The sequence below is a fragment of the Pinus tabuliformis genome, chromosome 5_1 (assembly GCF_031772625.1).
Source record: "Pinus tabuliformis cultivar Carrire ecotype Pingquan chromosome 5_1, CPIR1, whole genome shotgun sequence".
Lineage (NCBI taxonomy): Eukaryota > Viridiplantae > Streptophyta > Pinopsida > Pinales > Pinaceae > Pinus > Pinus tabuliformis.
This window is the reverse complement of record NC_142305.1, coordinates 604,904,611-604,926,085: the sequence shown is the minus strand read 5'-3', so window position 1 is coordinate 604,926,085 and position 21,475 is coordinate 604,904,611. Positions and strand designations below refer to the sequence as shown.

Here is a 21,475-nt window from a genome sequence, read left to right as displayed (position 1 = left end):
AGCATAGGCTCCCTTGTTTTAGTTTTCCTTTTCTAATCTTTGAACTTGACAATAAGATACAAACCAATTATTGCATTATTCATCATTATTTCTGACTGTCGTGGCAACAGAACGAATCACTGACAGAAGTCTGAATTTAGAGAAACCATCTGAACAAATCACTGAAAACGAGTCTAACCCCACAGAAGCCATGTGAAAAACAGCAAAGGCAACATTCCTCCTTCCTTTATCAAAAGCCATTGCCAGTTTACCAACAGGAAGAAAGTAAGCTAATGTGGGTGTCCTAGCAAATAAAAATGTATAGCTTGTTATAGTTAAGTGTTTCTTGTGATGGGTTTTGTTAATCTCAAGGCAATGGAGTGAATGTTTATATGATGTGCATAGTTGAGTATTTCCAAATAAAGGTATGCAAAGAGTGAACAATTCAGAAATATTTTTAAATGAAAACTATCAACTCACCATTAATTGCATTGACTGAAGGGTAGCCTATGTTTGTAAGGAGAGCTGAAACCTCAATAAGCGTGAAAGGCCATGCCCCCAAATTTTCCCAACTGGTACTGATAACTCCCAACCTTTTTAGAGAACATAAAGCATCAATTCTTTTTGTTGGGGAAAGAAGCCAACCAATTTTCTTTTTCTTGGGGACAGAAACTACCCAATTTTTTCCCTTGCATAGGAGTGGGGATGCGTTGCATGAAGGATTCTCAAGTAGAAACCAAACAAGAATGCACGAAAATCAACCCTAGGCTAGTTATGGTAAAATCTCACCAATTCACAGCTAACCTTAGAAGAGGATCTTATCATGATACTAAATGAAGGATTATGCTTTTAAAAAAAGTGAAGTGGCTATGAAAGACATTAATGAGAACACAATTCTACTTTATTCTTCTAAAAATCCTTATCAGGCTAAGGGAATATACTTCTAATTTATGCATTTCAATCAACCATCAACCGACATTACCCTCGGACATATCCCAGCTCGATGTGGTGTCCACTGAATGTGCTTTGGCAATGCCAATCCTCCAGCCAATCAAGGATGACATCACGACATTCCAATGTAACGTCTGGGTTAGAAGCAAGCCACCGAATCATGATAAATCAATGTACAAATCTAAGTCGCTGTAGAAACTCATGCATATGTATAGTAGACAATATTTTCCAGTGCCATTTGCTTCAGATAAGATCACAGAACATCAAGATCCCGAGACAAAATAATATCAACCCATCATCCTGCGTTGAGCTTTGCAATGGCAAAAAAGAAAATAAGATATTTCGTTGCACAAATGATTTTAAAGCCTGTTTCTTATACAAGGCAACGGAAATGGAATTAGAGATTCATATTCTTTAAGAGGCTTTTCTTACGCAAGGTCGCAGAAATGGACTAACAAATTCATATTTTTACGTAGATTCATATTCTTTAATAGGCTTTTCTTACACAAGGTAGCAGAAATGGAATAACATATTCATATTCTTTAATAGGCCTCAACAAAGAGTCGAAGATAGATAATCATCAATTCATACAAGTTAAAATTGGGGAACAATGGAGTGACCATTTGATGGAAATTGGTAAGGAATTACAACAACTGGTGGCAAAGAGAGACGAGGAAAACAATGATGAGATTTAAAAAGATGGGCAACAATTGCAGGAAGCCAAGGAGAGATCCATAAGAGAAATTTCTAAAAAAGAGGAAGGCAAATTTTTTTGATAAACAAACTCTGGAAATTAGTGTTTTGTAGTTGACAAATAAAATTAAGGTAATATCTCGCTAATTTGAGGCCGCGTGTAAAGCTGGGGAACGGGAAAATGATGGATATTTCTTACAGATTGCAGCAACATGAAAAGAGACTAAGGAGATCGCTGAATTTAGCTTAATTGCATAGAAAGCATGGAAGATGGATAAAGGAGAACCTTTTTGTCTTTATTAGGTAGAACATATAAGAATTTCTGCATTGAACCACGGGGTTTTATTTGAAAAGATTAAGTTGGAATTTAAATTGAATGAATCCCAGGAGAGGACAGGGGAATTATTTGAAAATTTTAAGGATGACAAACATTTGTGGGATTCCAAAAAAACAAAAATTCCAAGGAAATTTTGAAGAGCTACAAACGAAGAACAATTCGAAGGGTAGTGAAGGCGGATTACTACAAAGAAAGGAAAAATTATTGTCAAGAATGCCCTCTTTGAAATAAATGAGGGAATCTATTTCAAAAGTTGATATAAATAGCTAATCAGGATTGGATAACTTGTATTTCAGGGCCTTTATGCTCACAATCAATTGTCTCAACAAAACACAAGTATGCAAGAACATATTATTCATGCCTATTCTAGAGGAAACCATGCGTCTCATTGACTCTTTTATTTTTTTACATGTTGTCATATTTACAGGGAAAGGAACAGGGCAGCGGATCGCCTCCCAAAAGAGGGCCTTGATATCGACCAAGGACTGTGGGTATAATGGAGCAAAATAATGGATAGGCCTATGAATTCTTTCACAGGCCTTACAGGGACATTCCTTTCGGGGCAGCAAGAGCATAAAATCCCACAATTTTCATATCATTGTTCTCTTTCTGTTTTTTTTCTGTTATCAGCCATACAGAAAGTAATTTTCTTGTTGGGTGAAGTAGCTTACTCACCTCACCTCGTATGTGATTAACAGTACTTACGTTTTTTGTTTTCAAATTTCTTTTAAATGGTTGGATACTCTAGTCAAAAGAGATCCGTTTATGAACTCAAACAGCAGTCATTTTTTACTCAAATGAGTACACACAGGGTGTGTATATGCAGAATGTAATTTTCAATCATTTCTCAAATGAATGAAATTACAGTTTGTTCCTTTGGAAAAAGAAAATACAGTGGTTGAAAAAGACAATTGCTTTCAAATATATTTTATTACTGCTGAATTTTCCCTTGATCTTTTGTTAAACAATTCAAACGCAATTTTGAATTCAGCGATTTCACTTTTAACCTATTAATAAGTGGTCTTGACCATCAGATATTTTATAAAATTTATGGGTTTTAACTCATCCCCACTCATGACATAACATGAGAACATTTCCTCACCCATAGCCTTGGTCATAAACTTTAGTTTTTTGTTCAGGGGAGCAGTCCTTAACCTATATGCTTCAACTGTCACCAATAAATTTATGTGTTTTATCTCAAGTAAGTTTTTCACAACATCCATTCAGCGAGATTGGGTTACCAACATCCTAAGCATTTCACACACATCACATCTATTTAGTATTTACATTGAGAAAAACAAAGGCTCTTCATGAAAGGACAAAAACGTGAAACCAAAATATTAAACAAAAGGGATGGGATGAAAAAGGCACTGGAAACAAACAACCTCATAATTCTAAACTGGGAGATATAAGTAAAACTAGAAGCCAAGTTGCATAGCACCATCTAAGCAATACAACAAACAACCGTGACCACATTACAAGATGATCCTTGGCCAAGTTTGATTGATAAAACAGATTCCCCCCTGCCTCTGTGAGCTGCTAACTTCCTTAGTTCAATGATATAATACCTTAATATGGTTGCTCCTAGATCAAACTTACATTTGTATAGAAGCATTTGGAGGAATACAAATTGCAACTACTAACAAAAAGTTATGCCCTATCGAGTTGCAAAAATTTGATTATTAAATTTCAAGATGCTCTTGAAAGACTTGGAAAGCAGCTTGGATGATTCCTTAAATGGTGGCATTTCATACTCAATGGATACAAATGAGAAATTCAGAAACTCATCTAGTGATGAATGAGAGCAATTATCATCAATGCATACAATACTATTTTATTAATGTTTCGGTGTTTTTGTTGTCTTTGTAATTCTGAGTATTAAAGGTCTGGTAAGGCATTGTTTCTCAATCAACAATACATACAAAAGTCGATTGGGCTCTTCATAATAAGTTTGTAAAATAAAATCATGAACAATATGAAAAAACAACAAATATAATGCATCGGTGTCAAGCAGCCCCAAATCTCACATTAAAATGCTAAAATTGCTGCATAAAATCCAAGAGGAATTTACCATATTAGGTTTGCAAGACTAATAACTTAATAAAATGAGAAAAGAGGAATCCCAAATCTGGCACAAATTCTCAAACACAAAAGTTTGGGTGGTGGGATAATTGGCTTGGAAATGGCATGTGGTTACCATATGGTATAGAGCTCCATAATTGCTGCTCAATTTATCAGATCATACTGTAGCCATTGATGTGTTGTCAGTAGGTTGTATTTTCATTAAATACCTTGGGTTACTAGCTAGTATTTCAACTAGCGGTTACTACCCCCGCCCATCCAGAAAAACTCGGGAAGAGGGAGGAAATCTGCAGGGCGTTAGCAAGATGCCAGTACCCTCCCTTGGAACACCTAAGATGTGGAAGTGAGGGGCAATATTTCTCTGGACCCAAAAAAGAAAGATTACTTCATGTGATGTGGAGTTCAAGTATGATGTTACTACCATGTAATTATACCTCCCAAGTCAAAGACATATCAGTTGAGTTAGAAGGTCGTCTCAGGTTTCTAGGGGAACTGTTTTTCATAAATTTTCAAGAAGATTCTACAATACAAGAATCAGCAAGGGCATTTATAGATGGTGCCCTGTCCAATCAAAGAATCCATCTTTCCTAATCAAATTCCCTTCATAATTTACCAATCCTTGGCATAGCAAGTACAGTAGTTTCCCCCCCGAGTGGTCAGGACAAAAACTATAGATCAAACAAGGTCGTGGGCCTATTTCGATGAAACCTCTAGAAATGGCGGACAGCAGAGAGGGGGAGGTTCCATCCTCTTTCTTTTATGATGCTCACGCTTTTCAAGTTAAAATGGGCTTTGGCCAAGGGACCAACAATCAGGGAGAGATTATGTCCTGTAAAAACTTTATGCTTTTCACTCTTGAAAAGGGATGCACTCAGATTCATGTTTTCAGGGACTCTATGCTCACAATCAATTGTCTCAACAAAACACAAGTATGCAGGAACATATTATTCATGCCTATTCTAGAGGAAACCATGCGTCTCATTGACTCTTTTATTTCTTTTACATGTTTTCATATTTACAGGGAAAGGAACAGGGCAGCGGATCGCCTCCCAAAAGAGGGCCTTGATATGGACCAAGGACTGTGGGTATAATGGAGCAAAATAATGGACAGGCCTATGAATTCTTTCACAGGCCTTATAGGGACATTCCTTTTGGGGCAGCAAGAGCATAAAATCCCACAATTTTCATATCATTGTTCTCTTTCTGTTTTTTTTTTCTGTTATCAGCCATACAGAAAGTAATTTTCTTGCTGGGTGAAGCAGCTTACTCACCTTACCTCGTATGTAATTAACAGTACTTATGTTTTTTGTTTTCAAATTTCTTGTAAATGGTTGTATACTCTAGTCAAAGGAGATCCTTTTATGAACTCAAACAGCAGTCTTTTTTTACTCAAATGAATACACACAGGGTGTGTATATGCAGAATGTAATTTTCAATCATTTCTCAAATGAATGAAATTACAGTTTTTTCCTTTGGAAAAAGCAAATACAGTGGTTGAAAAAGACAATTGCTTTCAAATATATTTTATTACTGCTGAATTTTCCCTTGATCTTTTGCTAAACAATTCAAACTCAATTTTGAATTCAGCAATTTCACTTTTAACCTATTAAGAAGTGGTCTTGACCATCAGATATTTTATAAAATTTATGGGTTTTAACTCATCCTCACTCATGACATAACATGAGAACATTTCCTCACCCATAGCCTTGGTCATAAACTTTAGTTTTCTGTTCAGCCTCGTTATTTTAAATTTTTTATGAAGTTGTGTTAAGGCATTGTGCAAAGAAATCCAAAAATTGGGATTAACCTTATCAGGGGAGCAGTCCTTAACCTATATGCTTCAACTGTCACCAATAAAATTATGTGTTTTATCTCAAGTAAGTTTTTCACAACATCCATTCAGCAAGATTGGGTTACCAACATCCTAGGCATTTCACACACATCGCATCTATTTAGTATTTACATTGAGAAAAACAAAGGCTCTTCATGAAAGGACAAAAACGTGAAACCAAAATATTAAACAAAATGGATGGGATGAAAAAGGTACTGGAAACAAACAACCTCATAATGCAAAATTGGGAGATATAAGTAAAACTAAAAGCCAAGTTGCATAGCATCATCTAAGCAATACAACAAACAACCGTGACCACATTGCAAGATGGTCCTTGGCCAAGTTTGATTGATAAAACAGATCCCCCCCTGCCTCTGTGAGCTGCTAACTTCCTTAGTTGATTGATATAATACCTTAATATGGTTGCTCCTAGATCAAACTTACATTTGTATAGAAGCATTTGGAGGAATACAAATTGCAACTACTGACAAAAAGTTATGCCCTATCGAGTTGCAAAAAATTGATTATTAAATTTCAAGATGCTCTTGAAAGACTTGGAAAGCAGCTTGGATGATTCCTTAAATGGTGGCATTGCATACTCAATGGATACAAATGAGAAATTCAGAAACTCATCCAGTGATGAATGAGAGCAATTATCATCAATGCATACAATACTATTTTATTAATGTTTTGGTGTTTTCGTTGTCTTTGTAATTCTGAGTATTAGAGGTCTGGTAAGGCATTGTTTCTCAATCAACAAGACATACAAAATTCAGTTGGGCTCTTCATAATAAGTTTGTAAAATAAAATCATGAACAATATTAAAAAACTACAAATACAATGCATCAGTGTCAAGCAGTGCCAAATCTCACATTAAAATGCTAAAATTGCTGCATAAAATCCAAGAGGAATTTACCATATTAGGTTCGCAAGACTAATAACTTAATAAAATGAGAAAAGAGGAATCCCAAATCTAGCACAAATTCTCACACACAAAAGTTTGGGTGGTGGGATAATTGGCTTGGAAATGGCATGTGGTTACCATGTGGTATAGAGCTCCATAATTGCTGCTCAATTTATCAGATGATAATGTAGCCATTGATGTGTTATCAGTAGGTTGTATTTTCATTAAATATCTTGGGGTTACCAATTGGTATTTCAGCGAGTGGTTACTACCCCCGTCCATCCAGAAAAACTGGGGAAGAGGGAGGAAATCTGCAGGGGGTTAGCAAGATGCCAGTACCCTCCCTTGGAACGCCTAAAATGTGGAAGTGAGGGGCAATATTTCTCCGGACCCAAAAAATTAAGATGACTTCATGTGATGTGAAGTTCAAGTATGATGTTACTACCATGTAATTATACCTCCCAAGTCAAATACATATCAATTGAGTTAGAAGGTCATCTCAGGTTTCTAGGGGAACTGTTTTTCATAAATTTTCAAGAAGCTTCTACAATACAAGAATCAGCGAGGGCATTTATAGATGGTGCCCTGTCCAATCAAAGAATCCATCTTTCCTAATCAAATTCCCTTCATAATTTATCAATCCTTGGCATAGCAAGTATAGTAGTTTCCCCCCCGAGTGGTCAGGACAAAAACTATAGATCAAACAAGGCCGTGGGCCTATTTCGATGGAACCTCTAGCAATGACGGACAGCAGAGTGGAGGAGGTTCCATCCTCTTTCTTTCTGATGCTCATGCTTTTCAAGTTAAAATGGGCTTTGGCCAAGGGACCAACAATCAGGAAGAGCTTCTATCCTGTAAAAACTTGATGCTTTTCACTCTTGAAAAGGGATGCACTCAGATTCATGTTTTCAGGGACTCTATGCTCACAATCAATTGTCTCAACAAAACACAAGTATGCAGGAACATATTATTCATGCCTATTCTAGAGGAAACCATGCGTCTCATTGACTCTTTTATTTCTTTTACATGTTGTCATATTTACAGGGAAAGGAACAGGGCAGTGGATCGCCTCCCAAAAGAGGGCCTTGATATGGACCAAGGACTGTGGGTATAATGGAGCAAAATAATGGACAGGCGTATGAATTCTTTCATAGGCCTTACAGGGACATTCCTTTTGGGGCAGCAAGAGCATAAAATCCCACAATTTTCATATCATTGTTCTCTTTCTGTTTTTTTTTCTATTATCAGCCATACATAAAGTAATTTTCTTGCTGGGTGAAGCAGCTTACTCACCTCACCTCGTATGTAATTAACAGTACTTATGTTTTTTGTTTTCAAATTTCTTGTAAATGGTTGGATACTCTAGTCAAAAGAGATCCTTTTATGAACTCAAACAGCAGTCTTTTTTTACTCAAATGAATACACACAGGGTGTGTATATGCAGAGTGTAATTTTCAATCATTTCTCAAATGAATGAAATTACAGTTTTTTCCTTTGGAAAAAGCAAATACAGTGGTTGAAAAAGGCAATTGCTTTCAAATATATTTTGTTACTACTGAATTTTCCCTTGATCTTTTGCTAAACAATTCAAACTCAATTTTGAATTCAGCAATTTCACTTTTGACCTATTAAGAAGTGGTCTTGACCATCAGATATTTTATAAAATTTATGGGTTTTAACTCATCCTCACTCATGACATAACATGAGAACATTTCCTCACCCATAGCCTTGGTCATAAAATTTAGTTTTATGTTCAGCCTCGTTATTTTAAATTTTTTATGAAGTTGTGTAAAGGCATTGTGCAAAGAAATCCAAAAATTGGGATTAACCTTATGAGGGGAGCAGCCCTTAACCTATATGCTTCAACTGTCACCAATAAAATTATGTGTTTTATCTCAAGTAAGTTTTTCACAACATCCATTCAGCAAGATTGGGTTACCAACATCCTAGGCATTTAACACACATCGCATCTATTTAGTATTTACATTGAGAAAAACAAAGGCTCTTCATGAAAGGAAAAAAACGTGAAACCAAAATATTAAACAAAAGGGATGGGATGAAAAAGGCACTGGAAACAAACAACCTCATAATGTAAAACTGAGAGATATAAGTAAAACTAAAAGCCAAGTTGCATAGCACCATCTAAGCAATACAACAAACAACCGTGACCACATTGCAAGATGATCCTTGGCCAAGTTTGATTGATAAAACAGATTCCCCCTGCCTTTGTGAGCTGCTAACTTCCTTAGTTGATTGATATAATACCTTAATATGGTTGCTTCTAGATCAAACTTACATTTGTATAGAAGCATTTGGAGGAATACAAATTGCAACTACTGATAAAAAGTTATGCCCTATCGAGTTGCAAAAAATTGATTATTAAATTTCAAGATGCTCTTGAAAGACTTGGAAAGGAGCTTGGATGATTCCTTAAATGGTGGCATTGCATACTCAATGGATACAAATGAGAAATTCAGAAACTCATCCAGTGATGAATGAGAGCAATTATCATCAATGCATACAATACTATTTTATTAATGTTTCGGTGTTTTTGTTGTCTTTGTAATTCTGAGTATTAGAGGTCTGGTAAGGCATTGTTTCTCAATCAACAATACATACAAAAGTCGATTGGGCTCTTCATAATAAGTTTGTAAAATAAAATCATAAACAATATGAAAAAACTACAAATACAATGCATCGATGTCAAGCAGTCCCAAATCTCACATTAAAATGCTAAAATTGCTACATAAAATCCAAGAGGAATTTACCATATTAGGTTTGCAAGACTAATAACTTGATAAAATGAGAAAAGAGGAATCCCAAATATAGCACAAATTCTCACACACAAAAGTTTGGGTGGTAGGATAATTGGCTTGGAAATGGCATGAGGTTACCATATGGTATAGAGCTCCATAATTGCTGCTCAATTTATCAGATCATAATGTAGCCATTGATGTGTTGTCAGTAGGTTGTATTTTCATTAAATATCTTGGGGTTACCAGCTGGTATTTCAGCTAGCGGTTACTACCCCCGTCCATCTAGAAAAACTGGGGAAGAGGGAGGAAATCTGCAGGGGGTTAGCAAGATGCCAGTGCCCTCCCTTGGAACGCCTAAAATGTGGAAGTGAGGGGCAATATTTCTCCAGACCCAAAAAAGAAAGATGACTTCATGTGATGTGGAGTTCAAGTATGATGTTACTGCCATGTAATTATACCTCCCAAGTCAAATACATATCAATTGAGTTAGAAGGTCGTCTCAGGTTTCTAGGGGCACTGTTTTTCATAAATTTTCAAGAAGATTCTACAATACAAGAATCAGCAAGGGCATTTATAGATGGTGCCCTGTCCAATCAAAGAATCCATCTTTCCTAATCAAATTCCCTTCATAATTTACCAATCCTTGGCATAGCAAGTACAGTAGTTTCCCCCCCAAGTGGTCAGGGCAAAAACTATAGATCAAACAAGGTCGTGGGCCTATTTCGATGGAACCTCTAGCAATGACGGACAGTAGAGTGGAGGAGGTTCCATCCTCTTTCTTTCTGATGCTCACGCTTTTCAAGTTAAAATGGGCTTTGGCCAAGGGACCAACAATCAGGGAGAGCTTCTGTCCTGTAAAAAGTTGGTGCTTTTCACTCTTGAAAAGGGATGCACTCAGATTCATGTTTTCAGGGACTCTATGCTCACAATCAATTGTCTCAACAAAACACAAGTATGCAGGAACATATTATTCATGCCTATTCTAGAGGAAACCATGTGTCTCATTAACTCTTTTATTTCTTTTACATGTTGTCATATTTACAGGGAAAGGAACAGGGCAGCGGATCGCCTCCCAAAAGGGGGCCTTGATAGGACCAAGGACTGTGGGTATAATGGAGCAAAATAATGGACAAGCCTATGAATTCTTTCACGGGCCTTACAGGGACATTCCTTTCGGGGCAGCGAGAGCATAAAATCCCACAATTTTCATATCATTGTTTTCTTTCTGTTTTTTTTCTGTTATCAGCCATACAAAAAGTAATTTTCTTGCTAGGTGAAGTAGCTTACTCACCTTACCTCGTATGTAATTAACAGTACTTATGTTTTTTGTTTTCAAATTTCTTGTAAATGGTTGGATACTCTAGTCAAAAGAGATCCTTTTATGAACTCAAACAGCAGTGTTTTTTTACTCAAATGAATACACACAGGGTGTGTATATGCAGAATGTAATTTTCAATCATTTCTCGAATGAAATTACAGTGTTTTCCTTTGGAAAAAGCAAACACTGTGGTTGAAAAAGGCAATTGCTTTCAAATATATTTTGTTACCGCTGAATTTTCCCTTGATCTTTTTCTAAACAAACTCTGGAAACTAATGTTTTGTAGTTGACAAATAAAATTAAGGTAATATCTCGCTAACTTGAGGCCGCGTGTAACGCTGGGGAACTGGAAAACGATGGATATTTCTTACAGATTGCAGCGACACGAAAAGAGACTAAGGAGATCACTGAATTTAGCTTAATTGCAGAGAAAGCATGGAAGATGGATAAAGGAGAACCTTTTGTCTTTATTAGGTAGAACATATAAGAATTTCTGCGTTGAACCACAGTGTTTTATTTGAAAAGATTGAGTTGGAATTTCAATTGAATGAATCCTAGGAGAGGACAGGGGAATTATTTGAAAATTTTGAGGATGACAAACATTTGTGGGATTCCAAAAAAACAAAAATTTCAAGGCAATTTTGAAGAGCTGAAACTACAGATAATTTTAAGTTATCCCCTGCGCAACTTCTATGCAAAGAGACAAAGGAAATCACTGCATGACCCAACTTACCACAATCAGGACCTTCCTTGTCATCTGTCACAATGTACTGGTGACCATTAGATTCCAACCATTCTCGTATGCCCAAAGCATTCTCAACACAGCCAAGAAAGTTTGGATTGAGCGAAGCATATTCATTGGCTTTATAAAAGACTCCAACAATTTCATTACTTCTTCCAGGTACCTGAAACATCAGATGCAAGAAAAAACGGCCTACGCGGCCCTCATGCAGCGAAGAAAGACCTACGTGGCCCTCATGCAGCGAAGAAAGAGAGGTTTCATCCTCTGTGGCCCTCGTGGAAACCCTTCTGCCTTCTCTGCAAGTTCGCCGCCCTCCTCAACACCCGCGCCCTCCGCTGATTTCTAAACCTTAAAAAACCTTTACCTATTAGTTATTAATTAAACCGCTGATTTCTCTCCAATCGTCTAACTTTACATCTAACGGCTACGATTAAGACACGGACATTTGGGGGGTTAATTTCAAAGGGAAACGCCTTACGCCGTAATTTGATATATTTGTGGAAGAGTGATTATATTTTGACTTTTATTTGTATACACACATTAATAAATTAATAAATGTTATAATTTGTTTTTATAAAACCAAGTTTATATTAATTTAGAGTTTTAAAGTTGTCTTTAAGTGTGACGTTTTGGAGTTTCTAGTGGATTTCTAGCAGGAATCCAGCGGAAAAATTTGTGGTGAAATCTTGATTTGTGTTGTTTAAACTGATTTTTTGACTATATATATAGGATCCAACACCCTAAAAAACCCCTGGCTCAAACTTGTGATTTCAATGAATCTTTGTCGGATTTTAGACAAATTGGCTCAGAAAGTAAGCTGGAAAACTTTCCAAAAATCAAACTTAAAAACAACTAGTATAGGTTTCACTTTAACCTAATTTAAAATAATAATAATAATAATTAATTAAACAAATATTTTATATATTTCATAGTTTTTAATTGAAATGTTATTTCAAAAATAAAAAGTTTTACGAAACATAAAAAATAATCTCCAATTATTTGATGCAGGACATAAATATTGTGAAGTTGTTTCAAAGCAAGCAGCAAATGGAACTGCTTTGACTTGCAAAGTTGTAGCAGAACCAAGTTGTTGCTTCAAAGCGTGCAGCAAGTGGAACTGGTTTGACTTGGAAAGCTGTCTGCTACAGCCATGCCATAATTGGATGGTTGCTGAAATATTTTTTAACGGTGGCCCCACAGAAATGTTCTTATAGAGAAAATTTAACAAATGGTGTTGAGGTTTTCCATGATAATTTGTGGAATTGAACTGGTAGTCTCATATCTTAACCCATTATATAGTATAAGTGGACATAATGCAGTTTGCAGAAATGATCTAATATATCTTCCCATTGCATTGGATGTCTTTGAGAGTAATCTCAATGGAATGAAATTGAGAGATTAACTAGCATTTGTGAAAAAAATCTTAGGGCCACCATTTAATACTCACTTTATTCCTGTTTTGAAACCATATTTGGATTTACAGAACTGCTTTTGCCATTGAAGACTTGTTACTACAAACTAGAATATCTTGGCCATCAAGAACACCAACACTCGTACTTTATACCTACTAGCTATCCAATGGATTTGAGTGCTAGTGGACTTAGAGTAATTGGAATTCTACACTCAGTATGATGCTCATTCCCAGTCATATGTGGTAATGTGGTTTCACAATATTGTCTAAATTCTTAGGATGCTTTAGCATTTGGTATTTTTGAGTATCTAGACAAAAGTGGCATGTCAAGATGGAGCGTGGACCTGGAGAAAAGAGGCATGGCATGGTCTTTTCGGAAACAAATTAAGGACAAGGACAAATTTATGGTTGATGATCTGTAAGTAATGTTTACAGACCTTCAGCAGGCAAGGAAAGAGAATTGCATAACTGATGTTACTCTCTTGGAGGAACAAGTTCACCAAATGCTTCAAGAATGAAAAAATGAACTATATGAGACATCATTTGCTTCCCCCTTGTTAGTAGAAAGCCTAAGGTCCTCAGAGTTGTCATTGGACATGAACCATTTATTGCAACTTCACGAGGAGGATGATGATACAAGCAGTAGTCCTAAACTTCGGCTTGATGGATCAATGCTTCGGGAAAATAATACTGCTTACTACCAAGTGAATTGTCTTGTGGATGACATGCATACACCAGAGCAAGCTTTTGAAAAGGGTTAGTAAATATACATATATAGGGGAGGAATTACATCAGAATAGTTAAAAACATCAGAGAACTTGCTTCCAAATCTAGTGGAGGCCTTAGAAGTAACTATTGGGCTTTAAGTTTGACGGATCGACTTTCATCAGGATTACATAACTATTGCACAATCTATTTTCACTTTAAATGGCGACGAAGAAAATACACAAATTCTTCATGGTCCTGGACTATGTTAATTTTCCAATAAACCTATCAGTCACCACTTTATTGACCTAGTAGATTACAGATTTAGAGAATAAAGCCATGCTTAAGTTCTTAACATTGGGCAAAAGAAAAAATATAACCAATTTCATAAAAAGACACAAATAGATACTGCCTAATCAAATCATTTCATTATTAACAATGATTCAGAATCTACCTTCGTCATGGAATAATCGTTCAACTGAGAAAATATATAATAATAAACTTGGATCTATCTAGCAGATCTACCCTAGATTGGTCCTGGATCTTCGCTACAGATCTAGATCTCCAAGTATAACTGTAGGAATCAAGTGGCAGGGCCAACTGTGAAGGCTGCTATGGCGAAAAGTTGCGGTAGACACAGGAAATTAAATTAAAACTGAAAGAATTAGAAGAGATTGCGCAATTGAATTCGCGGAGTGGCACGGAAGAAACATCAGTCATAGAGCTTGATTCAGAAGGAGAAACTGCTGCAGAATATTTGCTGGTTTGTTGGTTGTTTTGATTTTCTGTAAGCATGATCTGGTGTCGTACTCGTTATTATTTAAAGAAAGTGTCTTTCTTGCGATTCTCGTGTTTTGAAATAAAACATTGTGATGATTGTTAAAATAGTACTGAACATGAACATTCCACAAATGCAGGTTAGAGATCGGACTGAGAAGTTTATCCAGCCAGTACATGGAATTCTTCCTATTGTGACCAAGACAGAAAAGGTTCGGAGGATGAAATTACAAATCAAGTTTATAGAAACTCAGAGGGATCTTATCAGTCCCACATCTCCTACTCAGCTTCTGTTCCATGGAAGCAGTGATGATGGTATTGAAGCCAATGTAGACAACGGTTTTCAACTTCCACCTGCAGATATAACAAATATGTTTGGACAGGTATGCTGGCAGTGGGCCATAGCTTTTCTTTACCTTCAAATTGCTCTCGATTAACAAACTATTGCTCTAATTCTTTCAGTTTTAATTTGATCTTCTGAGTGTGTGTGGGCAGGGGGAAAATCTCTGTCTTGTGTACGAGTATGCGGACGGTACAATCCTGAGGGAAGCTCTGAGCGGTAACAGAATCCCTGGGTATACTGTGCTATCTTCATGGATTTCCATGATGCACATCGCTCAAGGGCTTGAATATCTTCATCATTATAAAGGTTTGCGTTATGTTCACAAATACATGAAATCCAACAGTGTAAGCCTATGGTTTCAGGGCAATGATTGCCCATTGTGGTACCCTATAAGTTAAGCAGTGAATCCGCTGTTAGAGCATCTTCGTGTACAGAGATTACCGGGTAGGGTTCTGGGGGCACTGCTGGGGATTACTGGCGTTCGTCCAGTAAGAAAATTGTTGGTACACAGGTTTACATGGCTCCAGAGTATGCCTCAAATGGTGTTATTTCTCAGAAGACCGATGTGTTTGCTGTTGGGGTGGTGTTGGCAGGATCCTGTGAAATTACATTATGATGGGGCGAAGGAGGAGTACACGAGGGTGTCACTCATCGAGTCTTTGTTTGGACAGACTGAGATCGTGGATCGATCCTTGGTTCAAGGATTCTTACCCTGTTGATGGTGATGAGAAAGTTTCACAACTTGCAGCGATGTGTTTGGATGCAAACCCTATCAGCAGATCTGATATATCTACTGATATAGCTGGCGAGCTATCTAAAATTTTCCTGATATCCCAGAATTGGGCGCAAAATATAATGCAAATAGTGCAGAGGACAATTTTTTTCTTCATACTAGGGGATTGCATATCTATGCTTTGCGAAAACTTCATTCATACTGTGTGAAAAATCTCTATATTACTTCTATTCATTTTTATTATAAGACGAGCAGCCACATTGGCTCTCCCCTCAGAGAAGTTCATTTCCTATGAACTACTGAGATTTATGCATGTCGACTTCTGATGTAATCTGTTTACCTAACTTTTATTGCTTCCCATATTTTCAAAATCGACAAACCAAATACAGATGATTAAGAAACATAAATAATAAATTACTTGCACCGTTTTTGTTAATTATATTATATATAATCCACCTGAATTACAATCTATAATTTTCCAACACATCAAACAACATTTCACTCAAGCATGGACGCAGTTGATGGAAAAATTGATTTACATATCATTATGAAACAGATATGATCTTAACACAAACAGAAGCATGCCTCCAAAATTAATACCTAGGCTTAAAATTCAACAAATATTTTGTTATCAAACTTAGCCAAATGAAAAGGGCTAAGAATATAACTTATTACATGCAAATCACAAAAATTGCATTTCATGATTCTAAAACATATCAACTCTTCCCTTTGATAGGTTCTTCAAAAGTCTTTGATGTAGTTCCAGATGTAACTGATTGAGCTGCAGACATATGAATATCCTCTGGTGAAAGTTTTCGATTTCCACTGGCGAGGTTTTTTGGAACTGTTTACAAATAAATCTCTCATGTTAATACAATCAATAATAATAGTACTAATACATTCTACCAAAGCATTGAAAAGGAATAAAATTCCCTTGTCAAGGATATAAAATGTACCTGGAGGAGAATCATTAACTGGCGCACCGATGACATCATTTGCCACATCTATAACAATAAGCCATTGGAAAAGAATGAGTCTCATATAACAACATATTTTAATTTGGATAAAATGACAGCCATAGAGTTGTTTTATGCTATAAATATGCGGGTGAAAGGAAGGAGTTTGAACTTACTCTTGCATGTGCTAAGAGGCGGCACAACAATTTTGCAGAGAGTAGGGAGGAGGAGAGCTTGTGTTTGATTAATTGAAAGTCCAAGAATCTCACTGTTATTGGTAAAGAGGAGGCATAGGCACATGACATTGGCATTCACTGTTGCCTCAAGGGCAGAGCAACACTGGGGGCTGACGGTGTTGATTTTTCCATTGGTGACAAAACCAAGGCAGGGATATAAGCCCAATAACTGGTTTACACAATCCTTTGCAAGACTAGAGGTAGAGGTAGTCTGCACTGAATTTGTTGGTCCAACCATAATCAGGACCAAAATGGGGATTATAAGAATAACATGGCTTCTTTCCATTGCCATTGAAATGTCTGCACGCACCTTAAACGCAAATATCTAAAAAAATGTTTCCCCACACCATCAATGTAAGTATTTGAAACACAATGTAAAGACTATAAATAAAGAGAAATGGTGAGAAATGGTAGAGACTTAACATTTGTTACACTAGATAAATCTATCAGAAATTATACTTAACTAGCACTTGAATGCAAAAAATACTCTCAGCTTAGTTTCCTAATTTAACAATAAAAAGACTTATAAACCATATTTCTTTAGTGTAACTTTTGGTGAGGCACCTGTTTTAATGTATAACACACTACTGGAATGGTTTCTCTGCATGCAATTGAACAATTGGGTTGAACGAGGCGAGTAGAATAGACTTGTGTGGAATGAGGAGCCATTTCATTTGTTACTTAAAGTTCGTTGTTGATGTTAAGTTGAGTTAAGGTGAATGGATGATGAGTTAACAGGAATTACTTGCATGTTTCGGTGCTCAAGTTCATTCTTACTCTTTTTGTTTCTTTGGCATCTTAAGTTAACTAAGGTTGCATGACCGCTATTTAAGTTTTAATAGTTCTTTAAATTATATTTATATTTATTGCATAATCACTATGTGAATATAATTATCATAATTTATCTTTAAATAACAACCTAACAACTTCTGAAAACATTCAACAATCTAGAGTGTTACCTGCACTTGGAAGGTTCTCATTAAATAACAACCGAAAACATACAGAAACCTAGAGTGTTCTCTAGAGTCTAGACTTTGAAGTATGTGTTAACATACAAAACCTGAAGTGTTACCTGGACTTTGAATTGTTAACCTATAGCTAACTAAAGTGTTACCTGGACTTGGAAGTGTTACCATTTCATGCCACTCCGTTAAGGGAAACTAGAGTATTCCCTGGACTTTGAAGTATGTGTTAACAAACAAAACCTAAAGTGTTACCTGGACTTCGAATTGTTCACCTATAGCTAACTAAAGTGTTACCTGGACTTAGAAGTGTTACCATTTCATGCCACTCCGTTAAGCGAAACTAGAGTGTTCCCTGGACTTTGAAGTATGTGTTAACCAACAAAACCTAAAGTGCTACCTGGACTTCGAATTGTTAACCTACAGCTAACTAAAGTGTTACCTGGACTTGGAAGTGTTACCATTTCATGCCACTCCGTTAAGGGAAACTAGAGTGTTCCTGGACTTTGAAGTATGTGTTAACAAACAAAACCTAAAGTGTTACCTGGACATCGAACTGTAAACCTATAGCTAACTAAAGTGTTACCTGGACTTGGAAGTGTTACCATTTCATGCCACTCTGTTAAGGGAAACGAAATGGTGGGTGGCCGTCCGCTGGCTGCATGTCGGCGGCTGTTATAACATCACTGCATCGCATCTAGGTTCTGGATTTGCTCTAATTGATCATGCATCCTGTAGTCTGTAGGGCAGATGCATTGGCCTTTGTGAAATGCCATAAGGCCCGCAGCCTTCGGAAAGTAGGCCCTTGCTGCCCCATAGACCAATAAGGCTCCTCGATTGAGCTTGTATTTGTAGCATATGAATTCGAAACAAGTATCTGCCGTTTCTTCACTGATTGCCCAGGTACGAGTACGTGTGTGGGATAATCCCGGCTCTGCCACACAAGATTCGGACCCTCGGACACAAGCGAAGAATTCGCGGAATTATAGATCTGAAAATTGCCGTGCTTCGCCATTAAAATGGCTATAGACTTATCAGTACCGATACTCCAGACCATGGTTCCGTCCGAGTCTTCCAGTACCAGGCTCCCATGACTCCCCAGCTTAAGCATTGCGCCCTCTGCAACCGTCCTATTTCTGTTTGCTGTCCAAATGTCCATTGCAGTGGGAAAGGTGGGATTCAATCCCATTACAACACACAACGGATTTACATCCCAACCCGAATCTGTGATTCTCGCTAACAATGGGGTTCCCAACTTCCCATATCCATCTGTTATTGCTCTGAAGGATTAATGATAGCCACTTTCCAATTGGAACTTTCCTTCATTTTCCCCCATCAAACACTGCAAATTAAACAACATAAGGCGTTAGAGACTCCATGACCAGTGAAAAATCGAATGCCTATTTTTGGTCGGCTCTGCGTTTATCGTTACGGTGCTTTTTCGATGACCGCAATGTACCTACTTCCGTAGAACATTTTCCACATTATTTCCTTCCTTCTCAGCTTAACCCTCATATATTAATCCGATAGACGTTTTCAAAGACTCTAGTGTTGGAAAAAACGTCCTAGTGGAATCAAGGAATACATCACAAAACTCAATCCTTACCAGATTTAAATAATAAGAAAAATATGTTTTTCCTTCCCCATGTAAAATCCAAGTAATATACATGATGTGAGTAAAGAACGTTATGTTTTTTCCTTTCTCCCATGGGTAAAATCCCAAGTAATATACATGATGTTAGTAACTTGTTATGGGCAACAATTTTCCATTTTAAGGTCATAGATTCGTTAGAAAGGTTTATTTGGTGATTTGAGATTTTGCGTATGGTTATTAAGATTATGAATTTTTTTTTAGTGTCTTAGGCATTTTTTTTCCTCCTCTTGTTATGGTAGATGTCCGCAAAACTATTTTTATGGTTTAAAGTATATTAATAGTGCCCATAATCCCAATTGGAGGCTTTGTGCATGGCCATTAAGCACAAGAAAACATCATTGAGTGCACAAAACATTTGCATTGGTTTGATCTAGTTGTACAAATAAGTGATTTCTAGTTTATAATGATAGTATTATGATTTATGATCAGGTCTAGATCTCTTATCTCGTAAATTGGAAAAATAATTGTTATTTCTAAATATCTATGACCCATATTTTGATAAGATTAGTTATCGTCAAATCTTAGTTATATAAAAGTCCCATGAGAAGTGGTAATATTATAGTGTCCGGTGTAGTGGGATTTTAATTTCTCATTTTGAAGGTTAGAGATATGGGGTACTAAACCATAGGTGGATTGTTTATTTGATGAATCTAGAGAAGTGGGACTTTCTAACATAGAACCTATGAAACTAAAACTTGCATGGATGAATTAAAGGATGTGTTCTGATAGAATAACCAAATGATTAGATAGGTTCCTTATGTTTGATTATTTAGTCAAATAAGACCACATGTTAAAGCAAAGGGTTAGATCAAGGGGAGAATATAGTCATTTCCCAATTGTTTTGGAGATGATTGTACCCAAAAAGAGACCTCCTAGAATGTTCAAATTTAATCCTACCTAGTTAGAGGAGGTAGATTCTTAGGGAACATGCATTTCTTCAATTTGCAACTAGACTAAAAAAAATAGCATACCTTTGGATGGGCACAAGCCAAGAACAATATTGATGATAAGGAATCATTGAACATTGAAGAAAATAGACTATGTGAGTCAAGTGAGTGTGGATATTTGTTAGAAGAGGCTACATAATTATTAGAGTAACCCAAATTAGAGGTCTTTGTTCTAGAGTATGGAAGTAGAAAAATTTTAGATGAGAAGGAAGCTATATGGAGGTTGAAGTGTTATGTAATATGTCTATTTGAGGAGAAGAAAATTGTAAAGTTTTTCATTAGTATGATAATCATTGTAGAAGTGTTTATGCTACTTATAATGTTATATGGCCAAATGGTTTGGAGGTAAATAAATTGGAGGATATATAATGGAATGGAATGCATTGGATTTTCTTATTTGGTCTATTCAACTTTGCAAAACTTTTCTACATAGATTGTATCATATATCTCTTAAATTTTTGTATAAGAGGCATTCCCTCTGACATTTAGCAACCATAAATAATCTCATTAAAAAGTGTTATCAAATTTTGTTTTCTCACTTGAAAACTCTAGATAGGAATAAATATTATCACTTGCTTGTTTATTCTTATATCGACAATGCATATTAGAAACAAAGATAATGAATCATCATAGATTTCATGCACACTATAACAAAGATTGGATGCTACATCACTCCCTCATTTCTATAATCTATTGTCATATCTTTACATTTTTCTTTCCTTAGCTATGAAATTATGGATCAATAAAATAAGAATCAAAGCCCTTTCTTCCCTCACAATTTAGTGTTTAACACATCTTAATAGTTGTTAGGGTTAGGTTTATTATTTTTTTTCCTTTCACAATATTCAATAAATATTAGTTTTGGGACCTTCTAGAATCTTCTTGAACATTCACATTTTGCTATCTTAACTAAGTAATAGGAGCTAGCATGTTATCCACTACTCAACATGTTGGTCAAAAATAACAAATCAACTTGTTGAAGGCATAAATCCTTGGTAGGACATTAGCTTGAGGTGTTATTTAAGCCAATGGAAAGATGTCAATGAGAATAACAACACTAAAGTGTTGGGAAGTACACATGAAAAGTTGTATTCCACATAAAAGATATGTTAATCCTCGAAAGAGGCCTTATAAGTTTCAAGACCTTAACTCTCCAAG

At 36.3% G+C, this 21,475-nt stretch overlaps 1 protein-coding gene across 5 annotated transcripts; it reads right to left on the bottom strand.

Annotated features, from left to right (window-relative positions):
- Nucleotides 1-16,144: 16,144 nt before the first annotated feature.
- Nucleotides 16,145-19,244, bottom strand: LOC149166359 (non-specific lipid transfer protein GPI-anchored 5-like). 5 transcript variants are annotated; one of them, XM_089432554.1, is made up of 4 exons: nucleotides 17,869-19,244; nucleotides 16,695-17,079; nucleotides 16,519-16,566; nucleotides 16,145-16,406 (listed from the first exon to the last, which is right to left on the bottom strand). In XM_089432554.1, exons 2-4 carry the CDS (start codon nucleotides 17,044-17,046, stop codon nucleotides 16,279-16,281), a joined length of 528 nt encoding a protein of 175 aa, XP_089288680.1. In that variant the 5' UTR covers nucleotides 17,047-17,079; nucleotides 17,869-19,244; the 3' UTR covers nucleotides 16,145-16,278. The 5 variants fall into 5 exon arrangements, with proteins under 5 accessions (XP_089288680.1, XP_089288681.1, XP_089288682.1 ...); XM_089432555.1 differs by having other exon boundaries at nucleotides 16,695-18,215; nucleotides 18,261-19,241; XM_089432556.1 differs by having other exon boundaries at nucleotides 18,303-19,241.
- Between the last annotated feature and the right edge of the window lie 2,231 nt (nucleotides 19,245-21,475).

Excerpts from the sequence above, each read along its gene's own strand:
- LOC149166359 (XM_089432553.1), bottom strand. Across the intron at positions 16,567-16,694 it reads GCCTCTTAGCACATGCAAGA|ATGTGGCAAATGATGTCATC; the intron begins GTAAGTTCAAAC and ends TTATTGTTATAG. Across the intron at positions 16,407-16,518 it reads AGTTAATGATTCTCCTCCAG|TTCCAAAAAACCTCGCCAGT; the intron begins GTACATTTTATA and ends ATTTGTAAACAG.